The 18,839-nt window shown below is 38.5% G+C and overlaps 1 protein-coding gene across 2 annotated transcripts in view; it reads left to right on the top strand.

Moving 5' to 3' along the window:
* Positions 1-18,839, top strand: part of LOC144211019 (matrix metalloproteinase-17-like) — a 60,234-nt gene that overhangs the window by 28,720 nt on the left and 12,675 nt on the right. For both annotated transcript variants that reach the window (XM_077738004.1, XM_077738003.1), the window contains exons 2-5: positions 3,286-3,418; positions 3,507-3,642; positions 7,916-8,202; positions 18,001-18,177. In XM_077738004.1, the coding sequence (XP_077594130.1) occupies positions 3,379-3,418; positions 3,507-3,642; positions 7,916-8,202; positions 18,001-18,177 (640 nt within the window). In that variant the 5' untranslated portion in view covers positions 3,286-3,378. The remainder of the gene's footprint in view (positions 1-3,285; positions 3,419-3,506; positions 3,643-7,915; positions 8,203-18,000; positions 18,178-18,839) is intronic.

The raw sequence follows: 18,839 nt of genomic DNA, 5'->3' as shown, positions 1-18,839 counted from the left end.
CCCTCAACTCTGTACTCGAGGTGCCACTGTATACATCTCCCCTTCCATCTCATTTTCTCAACCACTTTATCCTCACTAGGGTCGTAGGGAAAGCTGGAGCCTATCCCATCTGTTTCCAGGCCAGAGGAGGGGGATACCTTCCTCCTGGTGGTCTAAATATAAGGAGGGGAAAATAATAAGATATTATGGTTGCCAAACTGTAAAATACTCGCCCTCTCTTAACTGAGGATGTCTTTATTAGGAATAAACACATTTGTTCTGCAGATGACACTTTCAACATATTTATTTTTTCAATTTTTTTTCAAAGTAACCATCCATTTGTGTGATAAAAATCATAAAAAGGCTTCAATCTAGGCTAGTGCACATACTGAAAACGAACGTCCTTTTTTCTTTTGTGAGATGTAGTTAACTTTTTTTTAAATTGTGCACATACAGTATGCCTGTGTAAGAAATCAGAGTGAATCATGTTGATAATCCTATCCAGTGTTCTCTAGCCGTGGCTGTTTATTGGTCATTACTGCCGAGGGAATGCATGAAGGCTTTATTAGCAGATGACAGATTGACGTCTCATATATTGGAAAGTGTTTGCTAAAGCAGAATGATAAGAATAATTTCCCTGAAGTGCAGCAGCAAAATAAAGAATGACCTTATATAAAAGACGACTCACCTTCACACATTTGACCTTGTATTGAAGGAACTCAGACACCAGCAGCGGATGAGAGGCAAGGTTCAATCTTGCTAGCCTATGGGCTAAATTGTAAAGGCTTATTACAATTAAAGCCTGAGGATACATCAATAAAGATTAGTGGCTCAAATGTGTTTGCGCCCTCCAAGTGCCCCCCATAAAAACATTTAAAGGTCTGTAGTGGTATCTACGCCTTGCCTGCATCTAACCTGCATACAAATTGGCTCAAATTTACTTCCTTTATTTCCTGAAGTGCATCCTATGCAATTTCAAAACTTCTCAATCTCAATTTGCCAATTTGCAAAAAAGAATGCACGGCCATAGTCATAAGGTGACATTGAATGATTATTCCTGAAAGATACACAACCAACCTATGGTGAGGTTCACTTGCCTGACTTTGGTGAAGACAGGCCGGGGGATCAATTCCCACTGGTGGTGGTATGACTGAGTGTGGATGGTCGTTTGTCTTTCTGTGTGCACTACAGCTGACGGGAGACCAGTCTTGGGTGCCCAAAATAAAAATAAAAAGGAGATTACCTATGTTTCTCTCTGAGTTAGTAATTTGATGTTCCAAACATATTTTGATTAATTCCATTTGACACAAGGGAAGAATGCGCAACTACAAAAAACTGAACACAATCATCACAGTGCATACTTTTTTCTCAATAACCTTTTTTAAACAATTTAGAGACTTGATGGATGCGCTCGTAACGTAACAAACTTGTAATTTAGCTTAAATGAACCTTGATTCCTATACACACAAAAGTTTAATCTTACATTACACTAAATTTAAACTTTCTTGGGCAAGAACCAAGGCAAAGCGGCTTTCTAGGCAAACTTCCTGCTTTGTATTGGCGAGCCAGCTAAGTCACGCATACACTACTCATGTTTTTTGATTATTTTGTGCTTAATATCAATTATCATCATAAGCATTTTCTTCGCACTACCCTTCACTACTCTGGCTTGCTTTTGACCCAATATCTTTCCCTTAATTCTGCAAAGACTAACTAAAAAAAACATGGAAAAAATGCAATGCTCGGCCTAGTGCTCATAGAAATCTTTACACGAGGGAGATGCGGCTAAAATCATAACACAGCCTCTTGCGCCTCGGCTACTTGGCTGTCTGGTATGCTCGTTGTTAGGTTTATCATTATTATAAATTTGCTTGAAATATAATCATTATATATATGTGCTTGCAATAAAGAAGGCTTTGCCTCATTTTGGATATTAAACATTACAAAGATGAACTTTTTGCTAAGTAGGAATGTTAGGTTCATCATTATTATAACTGTGACATTAATACAGGGCATTTTAATTACATCTCTTGCAAAAGAAATGCTCTCTCCAAAGTTAACCAAAACACCCTTGGAGGTCACTTCTTCGCACCTGGACTTCTCGAGACCATGGTTCACAGCAATAGAACGGGAAATCGTTTTGGGACGCATCGAACTCTGTAGACGGTTGGGAAACGTGGCTCCTCAAGATGGTCCTTATCAATTTTCTCTCGGGAAGATTCAATAGACCTACAATAGCTTTGAGAACTGAGACAAATTGTTATGAGACTGTTAATAATGCTTAGACTTCTGTTATGCATGTTGTTTAAATCTTATGAATATATTAGCAAAAGGGACACCGGGGTCTTCAGAATCTTGACTCTCTTGCAAGAATAAAAGGATATGATCTCGGATGCCTCCATTATTGAAAGGTGAACTTGGGAATACTTATTGGTGAACCTATCACTCGTAGCTCAAAATTTTTCTCTTATCTCAAGGCAAATATTTGCTCTGAATTTTACTCCTATCTCAAATTCCTATGTTGGGGCAATCGTATGTTACCGTAATACTGTATTGTGCATATGTAGAACGTGTGTTGAGTATATATACTGTTGTTCAAAAGTTGATAAGGTTTTGGGGTTGCTGTAGCCTCACCCAGCTGACATTGGGTGAAAGGCAGATGGCACCTAAGACTGGTCGCCAGTCAGCCCTAGGGCACACAGAGAGACAAACAACCATCCGCACTCACAATCATCAGGAATTGAGCCTGCACTAAAGTCAGGCGAGTGAACCTCCTTACCACAAGTTGGGCTAAGATACAACTTTCCTTTTTAAAAGATGTTTTCATGTCAGTCACTGCAGATACACCAGCATGGTTCAAACACAAATGTTGCAACAGTTATATTGATGATCATTTACCAACATGTGAGGCTGTGTTACCAGGGAGAGGACCTATTTTTCGTGACTGATTACACATGAACTCAACTGTGACATTCCCGATTGTGGCCCATCTCTTTTTAATCTAGGTTTGTTTAAAGGGTGTAGTACTAATAATAATTCCGATAGAATGTTGTCTTTTGGACAAAAGAATCACCTCTCTCCAAAGGTTGAACCGTTTCAATTAATTATTTTCCATTGAGAGCACAGGCCACCCAGTTCATTTAAGATAGAAGGCTGGCTGTTGTCATTTACTGCAGATGAGTTATCATTCTGTTGAGTAATTTACCATGTTGCCATATCAAACATTTAACAAGATCTTATCAATGATGAAATATTTGTAGACTTTCAGAACCAGAGGATAACAGAATTTTGTCATTTGCTTTTCAGGATTGGCTGAGTGCATTTGGTTACCTCCCACCCCCTGACCCAGTAACAGGTCAACTTCAGACCAAGGAGGCCTTGACCAAGGCCATAAAAGCCATGCAGAAGTTTGGTGGACTGAAAGAGACTGGGGTCTTTGGTAAGTGGTTGAATTTTGGTAGTCTGAAAATCTAAAACTCAACCTCAATCAGCATTTCAGCTCTCACACAGTAAACCTTTCTTTACAGATCAAGCTACATTGGGTCTAATGAAAACACCCAGATGTTCTCTTCCAGATATGTCTGAGTCTGAAGTGACCGTGGGCCGCAAAAAACGAGGTCTAAGTCCTCCCAACAAATGGAAAAAGAGACATTTATCGTGGAGGTGAGGGAAACAATAAATGCTTCAGATTTTTTAGGAGCCCCCTTTAGAGCAGTTCATAATGGTCACTTGTTTCATATGGGTGTCCGACCACGTTTCACAATTGCTACTTTTTTCACTGGCACTGATAGTTGTCTGGAACATCTAGGGTGTCGAAACCCCGCGCCTGCACCTGGATCACCATTCAGAGCGCTTATCTGACTGCATGTCCTCGTCTGTCTTGTTAGTTTTAATGACACAAATGAGTGGTGCATATATAATTGCTGTGTCCAAACTAGCTTAACTAACTTGCTCTCTCTCTCTCTTGCTCTCTCTCACTCTGTTACAAATAAAACCAGTTTGGCCACCTGGATCGACATGAACAAACAATTATTAAGCCAGTTGGCTAGTCTATCCCACAACTCTTACCGAGGGGCAATTTCGAGAGTCCCATCAGCCTACCCTGAATGTCTTTGGAATGTGGGAGGAAACCAGAGTACCCGGAGAAACCCACACAGGCCAAGGGAAACATACAAAGTCCACACGGGTAACCAAACCCAGGATTTGAACCCAGGACCCCAGAGCTGTGAGGCCGACATGCTAACCACTCAAACTGTCAGGGCTTATTTTATTTCAATATACAAAATATTCCGATGTGATAAGTTGGCTGTGATTTACTTGAACTAATTCCCGACATTTTGTCTTTGTTCTTCAAAGTTATATGTTGATATAAATACTGTCATCATTCAATTTTTAGTATAAAAAAATGTTTCAAAAAGCTTTATAAAAAATGTCAAAATTCACACAAACTCTCAAGCAGAGTTCAACTTCTTCTTTGGCGCTGAATTGGGTGGCACTCGGCACTGAAGAAGAATCAATATTTCACCATCGTAGAAGAATGATGAGCCAAATAATATAAATGGTCGGGAAGGACAACATCTTACCTTCCCCTGTTTTGTTGCGACTGAATTTCCAAACGCACATATCACCTGTCGAGAGACTACGCAGCGCCTATTCTAGCTTTGTTTGGATTTTGAGACCCCATAGAAAATGCCTCCGAAGCACCCTGGGCCATCTAAAGCAGTGTTTCCCAACCACTGTGCCGCGGCACACTGGTGTGCCGTGAGCAATGGTCAGGTGTGCCGTGGGAAATTGCAAGAAGTCATACAATGTGATATTGAGAGAGAAAAATTTATATGAATATAAGGAGATTATAAAGGAACTATTACAAGGTTCAAATCAAAATATGATGGACGTTAAATTGTAGATTATACTATTATTTGATTCAAGTTGTGAAACAGGAATTTTGTTGCTTATTTTTCTCTAAGTCGAAACGGAAGTTGTCTGGTTTCTAGCGCATCAACTTTTGCCGACGTAAAGTCTGTGTGAGCACAATTTTTTTTACGGAATATTAGGAGATTTAAGTAATATTTAGAGAAAAATCATAAAATGATGCGATCAATAGCTTTACTTGTTTATTTGCATCACTCAAACCGGAAGTTGTTCAGGGTCCACAGGCCAAATTTCCGTGACATTAGGTCATTGTGAAAAATTTGATTTTGGAATAATTTTGGATGCGATTTCTGCTGATAAAACTTCGATGAGAATAACTATTATAAATATAGGCGACAAAGATTTTCAGATGGTGGTGTCCCTTGAGATTTTTTTCAATGCAAAAAGTGTGCCTCGGCTCAAAAAAGGTTGGGATACACTGATCTAAAGCATCCAATGAGCCAAAAAACATATGAGACATGATGACAGTGTCTGGAAAATTTATGTTGCTTCTTATGCTAAAGGCATAGCATGCCATTGCTGCATAAATGAAAGAAAGAAAAGGTGGACATTCGGCAAAAATGTCCTTTTCTGCGTATGGCAGAATTTTGTTTTATTTCAGAATTACAAATGTACAATAATTTCCTTTTCCAAAAGGAAGTGACGGAAGCACAACTAGGTAATGCGTCCGTAGCGGTATAGTGTTCATCAAGTATCTGGTTGCAATAATAGTATGAGATACACATTACGCATGTATCAAGGCATATATTTTAATGATCGACCGCAAGACCCTTCGATCAGCTTTAACAACTATTGGGATATGCTGACATGGGTAACGCTACAAACACGTCTATCAAGGCTACTCACATCTATCAAGGCTACTCACATCTATCAAGGCTACTCACATCTGGCCAGTCGGAACATGTTTAACTAGGTAAAATGGTGGCGCCCTAGGTAGGATGGCGATGCCCTGAACGAGCAGTAATAAGACACGTGAGGTTTTTTTTCACGTTTTCTTGAACTTCATTCATAGGCATCAAAATAATGTTTGCTTAGCATTTTATCTGTTAATCTTTTCTCTATTTTGAAATTAGCCGCATTGTCCATTGTCACTGGCAGTTTCGTGCAAGTCCTCTTTTTATGCACATATAACACGCACCCTCAATTCAGTTATCATTTTTTTGCGATGAATGCGGCTTATATGCAAGTAAATATGGTAGATTATATTTAGATACTAATACATCACAGTCTTTATACACTTATAGCTATAATATTTAATATATACACTTCTTGATTACTGTACTTATGTAATATAGTTTGATATTAATAATAGGGGTGATCCTACTTCGGTTTTTCAATTATTGCTGCCATGTCTCGTCTACATTACCTGCAATATTCGAGGGATTGTTGTATATATATTTTTGAAATATCCTCATAGTGCTGGATTTGTTAACCTCTTTCACTGCCAGTAATATTGTACATCAAATCTATTTCAACTAAGAAGGTGGGTGATCACTTTTCACTCCCACTGTTAGCGATAAACATCCAATCCATTTTGACTGGGGGGCCAGCAGCAATCGAAGGATCATTGCCAAACCTACAAGTCAAAATGGATTGGCAGCCAACAACTAAATACTTAAAAATACTGATGCTGACATTTTTTTTCAAATTAGCCCTTGCCTCCTTTTAATTTTTCTAGAACCATCCCTAAAAAAATAAACTTCTGACACCCATGGTATCCAGCATTCGCTGGAGAGTCGGCGAGTACACAAATGTACTCTAGATCCGCAGTGATAGCACTCTGTTTACCTCATTAATAACACTTAAAACTGCTCAGGCACGGCCAGTTAAAAAGAAGTGAGACCTGATTGAAAGTCAAACGTAGTTGCTAATGAGAGAAGGGTAACCATAGTCATAACTAAGCACCAGGGGTCCGTCATCATGTATGTTAATTATTGCCATAGCTCACAGCTATTAGTCAGTGTCAAGAATCACCACAGTTGTAACTATCGATGTAACCATGTGACTATTTGAGATAATAATGTGAAATTGTTCTCAGTAATGACCTCGCAGACCAAAGTATGCAGGAATCACTTTTTTCCCCAATCGATCCTATGTAATTTCTAAATGTGTACTACAGAGTGTTACTGTTGTCATTATCATGAGCTATTTTGATATACTCGCCCTTTTAGAGGTCACTTCATCTTCTAGACACGCTAGAATAAATTTCAGTGGTCTCAAACCGGTTCCACATAGGGCTGCAGTGGGTCCTGGTTTTTGTTCCTACCGATCCAGTGCCGACATTTTAACCAATCAGGTGTCTTTAAAATAAGTAGCACTGACTCTAATTAACAGATTGATTGCACTTGCAAAAGGTATCTTTGAGTTGGAATGAAAACCTGCACCCACTTTCGGCCCTTTGAGGCCCGGTTTGAGACCACAGCGCTAGATGATCATTTGATGAGACACTTGGTTATGTTCATAATTTTGTACAACAGTATTAACCTGGGCTAAGTAACTGAATTGCATATTGCTTAACAGTTAAGCATTAACAGTTAAGCATTGCATCGTAATTCCACTAGCATTAAGGTTGGCGAGGAGGTAGACATGGTCAGAGTTATAGGTCGGTTACATGAGAAGTGATTCATTGATGTAGAATAATTTTCATCCTACTTTGATGCAATGAAGTGCAAATCTATTCAAAGTAATACAATTTATTTACCTTGTTGCTTCTCCAGTGTCCACCTGTGTCTGAATTTATAAATACTGTGACTGAGAAATCTTTTTATTGTATAAGCCAATTTCTATTTCCCTCAGAGAGTGGAACGTTGTTTATAAATTTGATAGCTTCTCCATGCCCATATAAGAACAACATTTTTGAATCTATATCAGAAAGTCACTGAATACACATGGGTGACAGTTTTTAATTTTAAGATTTTCATCTGGTGGTGTTGAGGAAACACTATTCTGGGGTATCACATTTTCAATGATATTCTCTCAATTATTTCCCCTTCTCTCGTCACAGAGTGAGAACGTACCCGAAGGACTCGGCTTTACTAGGCAGAGACACTGTTCGAGCCCTCATGCATTACGCCCTGAAGGTATGGAGTGACATTGCTCCGCTCAACTTCCATGAGGTGGCAGGAAGCGATGCCGACATTCAGATCGACTTCACGAAGGCTGATCATGATGACGGATATCCCTTTGATGGGCCGGGGGGTGCTATAGCCCACGCCTTTTTCCCTGGAGAAAGGTTCACTGCAGGGGATACACACTTCGATGATGACGAAGCATGGACCTTCAGATCGCCAGGTGACAAGGGATGAGGTCGCACACAGGCGGGAGTTGCATTATGTAATGCAGTGGGGTTCCAAACTTTTAACAACTACAACCTTGAAAAAATATTTCTAAGAGTTATATTTAATATTAGTGAAGTGTACACATTTTTATAATTTGCATCATGCTTTACAATAAAAAAAAATCCTGTAAAATAATGAAAACAATTGCATGTTAAAAAAATGACTGTATATAATGTTAACTTTTTATCTTAATTCCATGTTAAAATGATAATTCAGCTTAATTATGTTGGGGAAAAAAACAGTATAACTTCCTACAGGCAATTAATTTTGGTATTTTATATTTATTTTTATATGTATATATATATATATATATATATATATATATATATATATATATATATATATATATATATATATATATATATATATATATATATATATATATATATATATATATATATATATATATATATATATATATATATATATATATATATATATGTGTATATATATGTATATGTATATATATATATATACATACATATATACATACACATACATACACATACACATACATATATATATATATATATATATATATATATATATATATATATATATATATATATATATATATATATATATATATTTTTAATTTTATTTATTTTATTTATTTTCGGAATACAACAGCAAACAGCCCATTGATAGCAAACGTGAGGTAGGAGGCGGGGCAAACAGCCAAGAGTAGGTATAAAATTGTAAAACAAAATTAGAAATAAGTTTAGTGTAAGGTTAGATTAAACTTATTTTTGAGTGTGTCTGCATCGTAATCCATGTCCATTTAAATTTGTTAATGTTATATTACGATTCACCGGTGCAAACAGTCTCCCCCGCTCGTCATAATCTGAGAATTTCGTTCCTAAAGGTATTTGTAAATAGAGGTTTAACTGTGTTTACACGTGGTTAGCACGTCGGCCTCATAGCTCCGGGATACTGGGTTCAAATTCAGGTTGGTCCACCTGTGTGGGGTTTGCATTCTCTCCAGGTACTCCGGTTTCCTCCCACATTCCAAAACCATGCATGGTAGGCTAATTGGGCACTCTAAATTGTCCCTTAGTGCGCCTAGGTATGAGTGTGTGCATGGTTGTCTGTCTTCTTGTGCCCTGCGATCGATCGGCTGGCCACCGATTCAGGGTCTCCCCTTCCTTTGGCCCGAAGTCAGCACCCCCGGCGACCAAAATGAATGAACGGATATACCAATTGTGCAAGTTATCCTACTTGAAAAGATTTGAGAGCCCTGTAATTGTCAACATGGGCAAACCTCAACCATGAGAGACGTGTGGAAAAACGCCTATAAAATCACGTTGTTTAGGTTTTAAATAATTAATTTGCAAATCATGGTGGAAAATAAGTATTTGGTCAATAACAAAAGTTAATATCAAAAGGTAATCTCTATTAATACAGGTAACAAGTGGAGACCTCATGAGACCTTGTTATTAGTTAGACCTCTTTGTCAGCCAGAAATCTCGCTTGTTTTTCGGTGACTGTATATACGTATTATATTCCTCGTCTTCCGTCCTTTTCTTTGAGCCATAGTTGCACATATGTAGCTGCCTTCCATGAATGGTCCATTATTTTGCATTTCCTTTTGCATCCGGTTTCAATTGAATCTTGTGAATTATGAAATGTCTTGTGTCTCTTAGGGCAAGGCAGAATATTTCAGGACTTTGGGTTTCAACAGAAACAATTTCCTGGTCATTTTGTATTTCTTTGGTGATGGCAATATAAATTGCAGAGCGAATGTTGCTTTTATTCATATTATATTACATATTTCTATAATATAGCGCTTCTGAGAACAGGACAAAACTACATTTCCTTGGAACAAATGCACTGTGATTCTATTCTGAAATACTATCCTAATTGTTCAAGCCAAGCTTGTTTCATCCAAGGTTGCCCTTGAGAGAGATGCTCATTAATAGGACATGTTGCTAAGCTTCTCTAAATGTCTGCCTTTGTGATCAAATCTGGAAAAGCAAAACGTACTCTTTAAATGTTTGGACAACAGAATGTTTTAAGCTCATCTGTCAAACTCACAACACTATCTTCTACCTTGGATTAGGTTTATTCCTCATCCTTATTGACTCATCTTAAGTCAAACAAAGTCTACTTCTTTCACAGAAGTCTTATTGTGTCACCAACACACACTGAATTATTCCAATCAAACCAAGCAGAAGTGGACAGGGTTATAACAGCCACAAATTTAAATGTAAATAAATATATTAAATACATTTCAATAGTCTTTATTTACATTTTCCATTTTTGCCTGTTATAACCCTGTTCCCTCAAAAAAAAAAACACATTGTTCTCGCTGTTCTACATTGTCGTATCCACAACGCAAATATTGTTTGCGCATTCCTGTAATACCATCCATCTGGTACTTTCTCCATATCTTGCATCACAAAATGACTGGCTGACATTTGTCTTGTTATTTCTACATCTCAATGAAAACTCTTCTTTATTTAGAAAGGAAAGGGTCTCACAGCAGAATTTACCTGAACATAATGGAGAAACTCATCCACTCCTATCTGATGCTTGGTATAAGAAAAGAAGTCTGATCATAGCCAAGTGTGCCTCACTCCATAAAGGCTTGCTGATTGTGTGACAGCACCTTGAGACTCTTGTATGTTTCCTCTGTTTCTTGCAAAAACCTACAGAAAAAAATGACCACATAGTGTTGTGGATACGAGGTCGTGAGACAATGCTATCTCTGTGGATTTTTTTGACTACAATCACAAGACAACCTATCAATACCGTGTGTCAAGCTAAAAAGGTAAAGCCCAGAAAAAAATCCCTGACTGAAGCCAGGGAGCAACCGCTTTAGTTTGTAGTCTCAATCTGTCTGCATCAAGGCTTTTGCTTTCTATCCATTACTCTGCAAATGGTCTAAGAGCTATTGCTTGGTGCTGTGCTCTGTATCCTTCCAAATTGTGAAAAGTGCCTTAAGCTAAAAGATGAGGGATGCCAACGGTTTGTGATATGTCATGTGTCACTTTCTGTTTTACTTACACCCTTCCTTTTATTCCAATTTAATCTTTTATCCCTGCAGAGGAGTGGTTTCCTCGTGTGGCTTGGGTGCAATCCTTATCAATCAAATCATTGGTTGCCGCGTGAGACAGAAAGAGAGAGAGTGAGTGAGAGAGAATTCATTCTCTGCCAGCCGAACAAAAGTCAGCTATGCAAACAGCATCACTTCTAATGACTCCTGGGCAGGATTTTACTGAGCAGTTTATCACTCTTTTGTCACATTTCTCAACCCACACTTTGCATTCTGGAAACATTTCAACCATCAAAAATAGACTCAGGATGAAACCCAAGTCATCAGTATAGAGAAAAGTCCCTTCAGGTGTTGTGTGAGCATGTATGTAATGAATCTTACTGTTCTCAAGGACAGAAGTGCAATTGTACAAAAATACAAAGCACTCGTATATAATCTTTGGTTGCTTCGCTGTTAATTTCCAGCATAAATGGCATAATTTTGGACCTGCAAATGTAAAGTCTCACATAAGTGCGGTGTCTCGCATGGAACATAGAAGGACCCACATTTTTGATAACTAATGTATGATCGTCAGAAAATGGCGAGAACTCTTGGAATCATACTCTTGGCATACAAAAATCACACGGACAGAACACACCAGGGGAACGCACACACATCCACACCAAAACTACACATAACAGACACACTAACATTCTTCAAATCAATTACTTATTTTAAACATTCCTGATCTTTTTTTTCCCTGTTCAATTATTTTGTGTATTATGCAAAAGGGGTGGACAATCACAAGGTAGCACTGTGTACGTGACCAGCATTCCGACAACGAGTACTTTGTGACGCTCCCAATTGGTTATGCAAAATGATGCATACTTTTTCAAAATGTACCAACTTTTTGCTTAAACACTTCCAGTCAAAGCACTTATAGATGGGTGTAAGGTAATGACTATAATGATGCGAAGAGGAAAGTAGTCAGAGGTAATCATTTGAATGTATTTATTAGTCACTAAAAACTCCGACATTTTCGTGTACTACATCAGTCTAATACAAAAACATGCCACGGTGCTGTTTTTGGTAGAAGTGCCAATTGTCATATCTTTAAAGTGTCATACTGAAGGGTTTTTTTTATATAACTTTTTTTATGAATTTCCATTGAAATTGCAGTGTGTCATTTTTTTAAAATACAGTCAAACCTCGTTACCAATACCTCTAGGTGTTTAATTTTCAGGTTTCGAAAGCTTTTTATAGGCAAATGAGTGCCTCGAGATCCGAAAAAGATCCAAGTTACAAAATCTCTCAAAAGGTTGGCGCATTCCTTATCCGTGCAATGAATTAGAGAATTTACATATAACATACAGCTCTACTTACAAAATTTTCATGTTACGGAAAGACCCTCTAGAACTAATTAATTTCGTACAACTGTACTTCAGATTTGGTGTTTTCTGCAGACACGGTTTTGGACAGATGGACAATATTTCCAATATATGTATTAAAACAATCAGTTCTTATTAGTATTTTTTAGTGGTGTGCCACCCACCAGGGCCTTCAATGCCTTCTCTGCTGGCCTAAGACATATCTGAATCATTTATTATATTTTGTCCATCAATACTAATTAAATAATTCCACATTGTCTGTTAGCTTCCTTACACCCCCCCCACATTTAACCAATCACATTTCAGCCATTATTTGTTGCCAGGGTCAGAAATCTGCCTCAAGCCCTTCAAAATCAGTTCTGCAGGCTGTGCTGCCTTAAACAAGCGTCGATAAGACTGTAACCATGGGGCATCTGTACACATGAGTGTGTTTGGCAGTGACCATCCTCGTGTCCACTGCTTCTGTCGAATGGATATTTTCAGCCCTAAATAGAATCAAAACTTACGCCAGAAATACAACAGGACAGACTCGACTTTCAGCATTAGCTTTGATGGCGATAGAAAATAACTAAATGATGGACCTGAAACACACGTTTAATCTGTACGACAGAGTAATTGAAATTTTCTTGAGGAAAGAAAGGCGGATGGATTTTGTACATACATTTTTATTGAGTAAAATGTGTCTATTTTCTGAAATAATATTTAATTTTTTGAGGTTATTATTGATTTTTTTTGTGTCGCAGCTATCGCTGCTTTAAATGTTTTATAGACATAAAATACTTATTGAGGGTTGGATTGATTCCCTAGTAGCACTACGGAAGGCCCAGGTGTGAAATGCACGGCCCGCCCTTGGTATTTTTGGAAGGTATTACGGTGGAATAATAAATTATTTGAAACTGAAATTATAGAGAGGAGCAGAATTTTTTTAGACTCTTGATTATGGAGATAATGTTTACATGCAATGCAAAGGGTAAGGGGGAAATTACTACTACAAGAGAGTCTCCAGTAATCCAGTGGAGACATATTCCGGGCTCATCACAGTTTTCTTCATATTGCAGCATACCTTTTCTTCATAATTTTACTTGGTATTTTACCCATCATTGGCTTAATTAGCACTATGTGACCTAATCAACTACATTTCTGAGCTCCTTTTTTGTACTTTGATTTTTTTTATCACAAATACACAAATAGTGAAGTGATAAATGGAAAATAATTTGAAAGGAAATGTGTTCTTGAACTGAAGTGACATTGGGATTTTTTTAAAAAGGATATTAAATACTGTTTGCATCAAAGGCGAAGCTATTTTCATTGGCCTTCAACTATTTAGTGAGCGTCAGTGTTGGTAGTAAGTAGATTCAAATGTTTTTCAGTATGTGTGTTGCTGTATGAATCATGAAGTGCTGCACATGTCTGCTTTTAAGCCAAACCCTGCTGTGAAGAAGCCCCTCAGGGGCTGAAATTTTCATCTGAGTGCATCAGACCTTTTTTAAATCTAAAAAGCAAACATATGGGCGGACAGTTTTGTCTGACTACTGGAAGAAAGATGCCTGAATTTTGTCACATTTGGAAAATCAGTCTAAATACAGTGGACTCTCATGATACAAGTACAACCCATGACCAAGCTTGTGGCGTCAAAGTGCTCAAATCAGAATTCATATTCTCCTTAAGAAATAAATGAATTCCAGTGAATGCATACAACATCCCTTCAATGTTTTGTTATAAGGATAAACAATGAGAAAAAGAAAAAAAAGTAAAAAAGAATGTTATTTTTGTATAAGCACTTGCCATGCATGCCGTTTGAAGGCTAGCGCTATAACGAAATTGAGAGCAAGCCAGGTGAAAGCACAGAGAACGGGTAACCACGAATGTTAGGTAACATTTAAAGGAATCCATAACATAACATGAACAAAACACAGTTATGCAAGTAAACTGGGGTCATGGTTAATGTTCACTTGTATAATCTGAAATGATTCAGACACTTCCAAACAAAATTCTGTCACCAGAGACAACAAGAATTAGAATGCGGTAGGTAGAAAGGAGATTCTGTTGATACCAGACTTGGGGAAACCTAGAAAAAGAGACAGAGCGCAAATACTACCTGGCAGAACGCTGAAGCACTCAGGACAAACTGGCCAAGAGAGAGCCTTCTTTGGATTTTGCCGTATATTTGTTCGCAGACTGTTACATATTTTTTTTCTTCTGACAAGGCCTGTGTGTTTTGTGGAAAAAAGTCTTTATCGGAAATATAACAAGAAAATCTGTTCTCGGAGATTATTCATTTGATGTCAAGGATGTCAAAGAGACAAAAAAGTAATTTTAATTAAGAATAATCATTGATGACAACATAGAACACAGTGGAATGTTCGTAAAAAGGGTTCAGCCCCTGAATTCATAATGCTTATCTTCCGTCATGCCTTCCTACAGGCTTGTTCATCTCGATCTCTATGTCGCCATCCGACCAACAGATGTTGTCCTCAGTGGCACTCCTGCCAAGCTATCTGATCCATAAATTTGTTCGACTTTCCCCCCAAAAGCCACTTGTGCCTTCAAGAACTTGTTAGGTCATCTGAATGTTAGCGCTTGAGCTCTGTAATCATCTGAAAGAAATGGACCTTATCGGATCAAATCCAAAGCTGAGTAATTGCCTTTTCTAATTCCCTTCCACCTTCTCCCGGCGCATTGTTCTCAGCGGGACATTAAATCTCAGTTCACTAAGGCCAGCTTCTAATGTGCGCAATGATGCTGAATAGTGGAATATTAAGGAGCAGATTAGCTGAACCAGTTCGTTCGTCTCTGCTGTGTCTGACTATTAAGACTAGAGGGATCATATTAAAAAAAGGAAATGATCTTTTTCCTCTAATAGGCATTAAATAGCTTTTATTAATGATCACTCCTGAAGCAATCGACTGGTTAACATCTAATTATCTTGTGTGAAACAAAGGCTTAATTTAACAGGTGAAATCTCATACTGCTATGTACCTGTGTACATACTCAAAAAGACAATGGAGTGGTTGTTGAAAATGTTCATTTCACTTGAGTTTTGGCATGCTTTTACTGAGTTGCTTTGATGTGGAACAAGCCGTTTAAGAAATCTTGAGAAAATTGCCAAAAACAGCAACATATTTTTATTCAGAAGAAAATAAACCATGTGTATACTAAGTCTGTGAAAAGAAGGGCTTGTCGCGTTTCTGCCCAATAAAAACATTTGGGTTGATCTGAAAGCCACTTTATTACTATCTTGTGAAGTCGCTGGTGCAAAAAGCCTTGACTGCACATAATAGAAGAATTTTGAACGCCTTTGCTGCTCTCTTTTCCATGTGCGCTCAATTCATTTGGCCTGGCATCAGTTCCAAGAATGACTCGCGGTGCGCGACTGGTTCAAGGCACTTGTTCACACTTAATCCCTCTCTTTGTTCACTGTCTGCACACTTTGTGTTTGTAGATTACTGTTTCCATTTGCATTGCAAAAGGTCTCAGGTGGGACCTGGAAGGCAAAGTGTATACCTTGCGCATGTCGAGTTCTTTTTGCGGTCTTTGAGGGTTCTCTGCTCGCTTATCTTTGCTTAATGTGCTATGCAAGTGTTCAGTATATCTGAAAAGTCTTCATTTTATATGAAATGTTCTTGCTGGAATTGAACTTTTCTTTTGAATAGCCGAAACCTCCTTGACGTATCTATCTGCTCTCTGCTTCTGACTGGCAACCCGTGGACTCGGGTGGGATTAGCCAATTTATCATCTTGCTGCACACTGTTCAGTGCTAGAATCCACCTGTTTTAGTGTGTCAATATGTTCTGTAAGCAGATGAGCAGGTTTAAGCTCTTACAACTCAACTAGGTTTTTATCTTGGCCAGACCTGGGAATTCTATACAGCCTGTGGGCCGCATCCAACTAGCTGGCCATTCCTGTCCAGCCTGCCTTATGTCCCTGAAATGTTTCTTGATTTATGTGTTTGGGGCAATGTTAAAAATTAAACATATTACATGCGTTTTTTTTTCACTCAAAATGGACTTCAGATGTAACTACTTGCTGTTCGAAATAAGGTCTCATGCTTAGTTTGGCACACGTGTCGGTGTGTTTGTGGTCAATGACTATATGAATTTGTATAATTTGAATACAGTTATACCTTGAGATATAATCCTAATGCATTACAGGACCGAGCTAGTATGTCGATTTACTCGTATCTCAAATCAAATTTTCCCATAGAAATGAACTATATACCGTGTTTTTATGACTATAAGGGGCACTAAAAAGTCTTAATTTTCTCCAAAATAGACAGGGCGCCTTATAATGCGGAGCGCCGTGTGTATGCTCCAAGCTCGCTCCAAAGCCTGACTGAAAGCACTTCCGGCCGACACGCTTCTTATATAGAGAAAAGGCGGACATGGGTGGAGTCAGGGATGTGAAGGGGGTGTGTTTAAGAAGATGCTTTTACTGTCGTTCTTGATTGCCATGCTAATGGACAGAAAGCTCGAACAACAGTGCAAGCAGACACGACATGTTAGTCCTACCACCTATGATGATTTTTAAGCGAAAGACGTTGCCAAAAGAAAAGTTTCCAGCCGGCGTTGTCGTGAAGGCAAAGCCAAAGGGCTGGATGGGCGAGGAGAAAATGAGAGATTGGCTACGTGAGGTGTATATTAAGAGATCGGATGGGTCGCCGTCACTTTTGATTTGCGACTCCATGCACGCCAATCTCACAGCCTTGGTGAAAAACCAAGTCACGAAAATGAACTCTGAGCTTGCCGAGATTCCTGGAGGCTTAACTAAAGAAATCCAACCGCTGTACATCGGCATTCAAGGCAAAGTTGCAAGCGGCATTGGAACAATGGATGATAATATAAATTGTCATCATACGCCTTTTCTTCACACTACTCTTCCTTACATCTGTTTGCTTTGAACCTATTGATTTCCCCTTAATTCTACACTGACTAACGCAAAAGAAAACAGAAAAAATGCAACGCTCTGCCCAGTGGTACTAGATATCTTTACACGAGGGAGATGCGGCGAGAAAGACCCACTGTCATCATAAGCAACCTCTTGTGTCCGGTCCACCTGGCTTTCTCGTATGCTCGTATCTCAAAATGTGTCTTGTCACTCAAGGCAAATATTTGCCCGGAATTTGACTCGTATCTTAAATTTCTTGTATGTTGGGGCATTCATATTTAAAGGTGTTATTGAATAAGAATTGAACTCCGTGAGAGAAAACAGAGGTGTCTGGGGCTTTTTGGGCATGTTAGGGGAATTTGGATTGTTTTCCTATAGCTCATAAAGGAACCCTATGCCTGGATATTTTTTTGAAAGTAGCATTTAGGGATGTGCAACTCTCGAAGTAGTTAACCTTAGTATTAAGTATTAGTAGTAGCGTAAAATCTCTTTCTGTTTTCCTCAGATTCTCATGGAATGGACTTGTTTGCAGTTGCTGTCCATGAGTTTGGTCATGCCATCGGCCTGGTCCACACCTCAACTATGGAGTCCATCATGAGACCGTACTACCAGGGTCCTGTTGGAGACCCACTGAAGTACGACCTTCCCTATGAAGACAAGGTCCGCGTCTGGCAGCTCTATGGTATGCTGGACCACATGTTGCTTTTAGATTTTCCTGCTCCCAACCTTTTTCTCAGCGCACCGGTAAATCTCTTTCTCATTTTGCGGGCCATGGGTGGGGGGCAGGACGACACTTAACCGAAACCAAAGGGAGCGCACAGATGACGTCTACGGTGGCTAAAGACAAGACGCGGGGAACGCAAAAAGACGGCATAAGAAACAAATCCCAAACACAATAGCATTTATTAATTGTTATCACCACGCCTTTTTCTCATTTCAAATAGGAGAGACTATACTACTTTCGGTAAAAACATGATACGAGAGCCAATTTTCAAAAATCCCAAAGCTCGGAAAAGATCAAGAAAACGTATAGATGTAAATGCCATTTGTGTTTCCACATTGCAATTGAAGTTGATTGATTTCCGAGGTGACCCAAAATGCTCTTTTTCTTGTTTAAAAAAAATAAAAATAAATAAGTCAGAAAAAGAGAAAGAAAAGAGCAGTCTCGTCAACAATAGGAGTTTGTGCACACCTCATCTAAAAGAAAAAAAACTTTAACAAAAACAACTCGGAGTCCTTTTGTTGATTTGAGCTGGCACACTTATTTGTCCTATGAAAAGCACTTCAGTGATTGTGCATGGGTAGACGTAGCAGTTTTGACAGATTGGGCAAACTTCTCTACGT

Source organism: Stigmatopora nigra, chromosome 17 (genome assembly GCF_051989575.1).
Source record: "Stigmatopora nigra isolate UIUO_SnigA chromosome 17, RoL_Snig_1.1, whole genome shotgun sequence".
NCBI classification, from domain to species: Eukaryota; Metazoa; Chordata; class Actinopteri; order Syngnathiformes; family Syngnathidae; genus Stigmatopora; species Stigmatopora nigra.
This window is presented reverse-complemented; position numbering and strand designations above follow the sequence as displayed.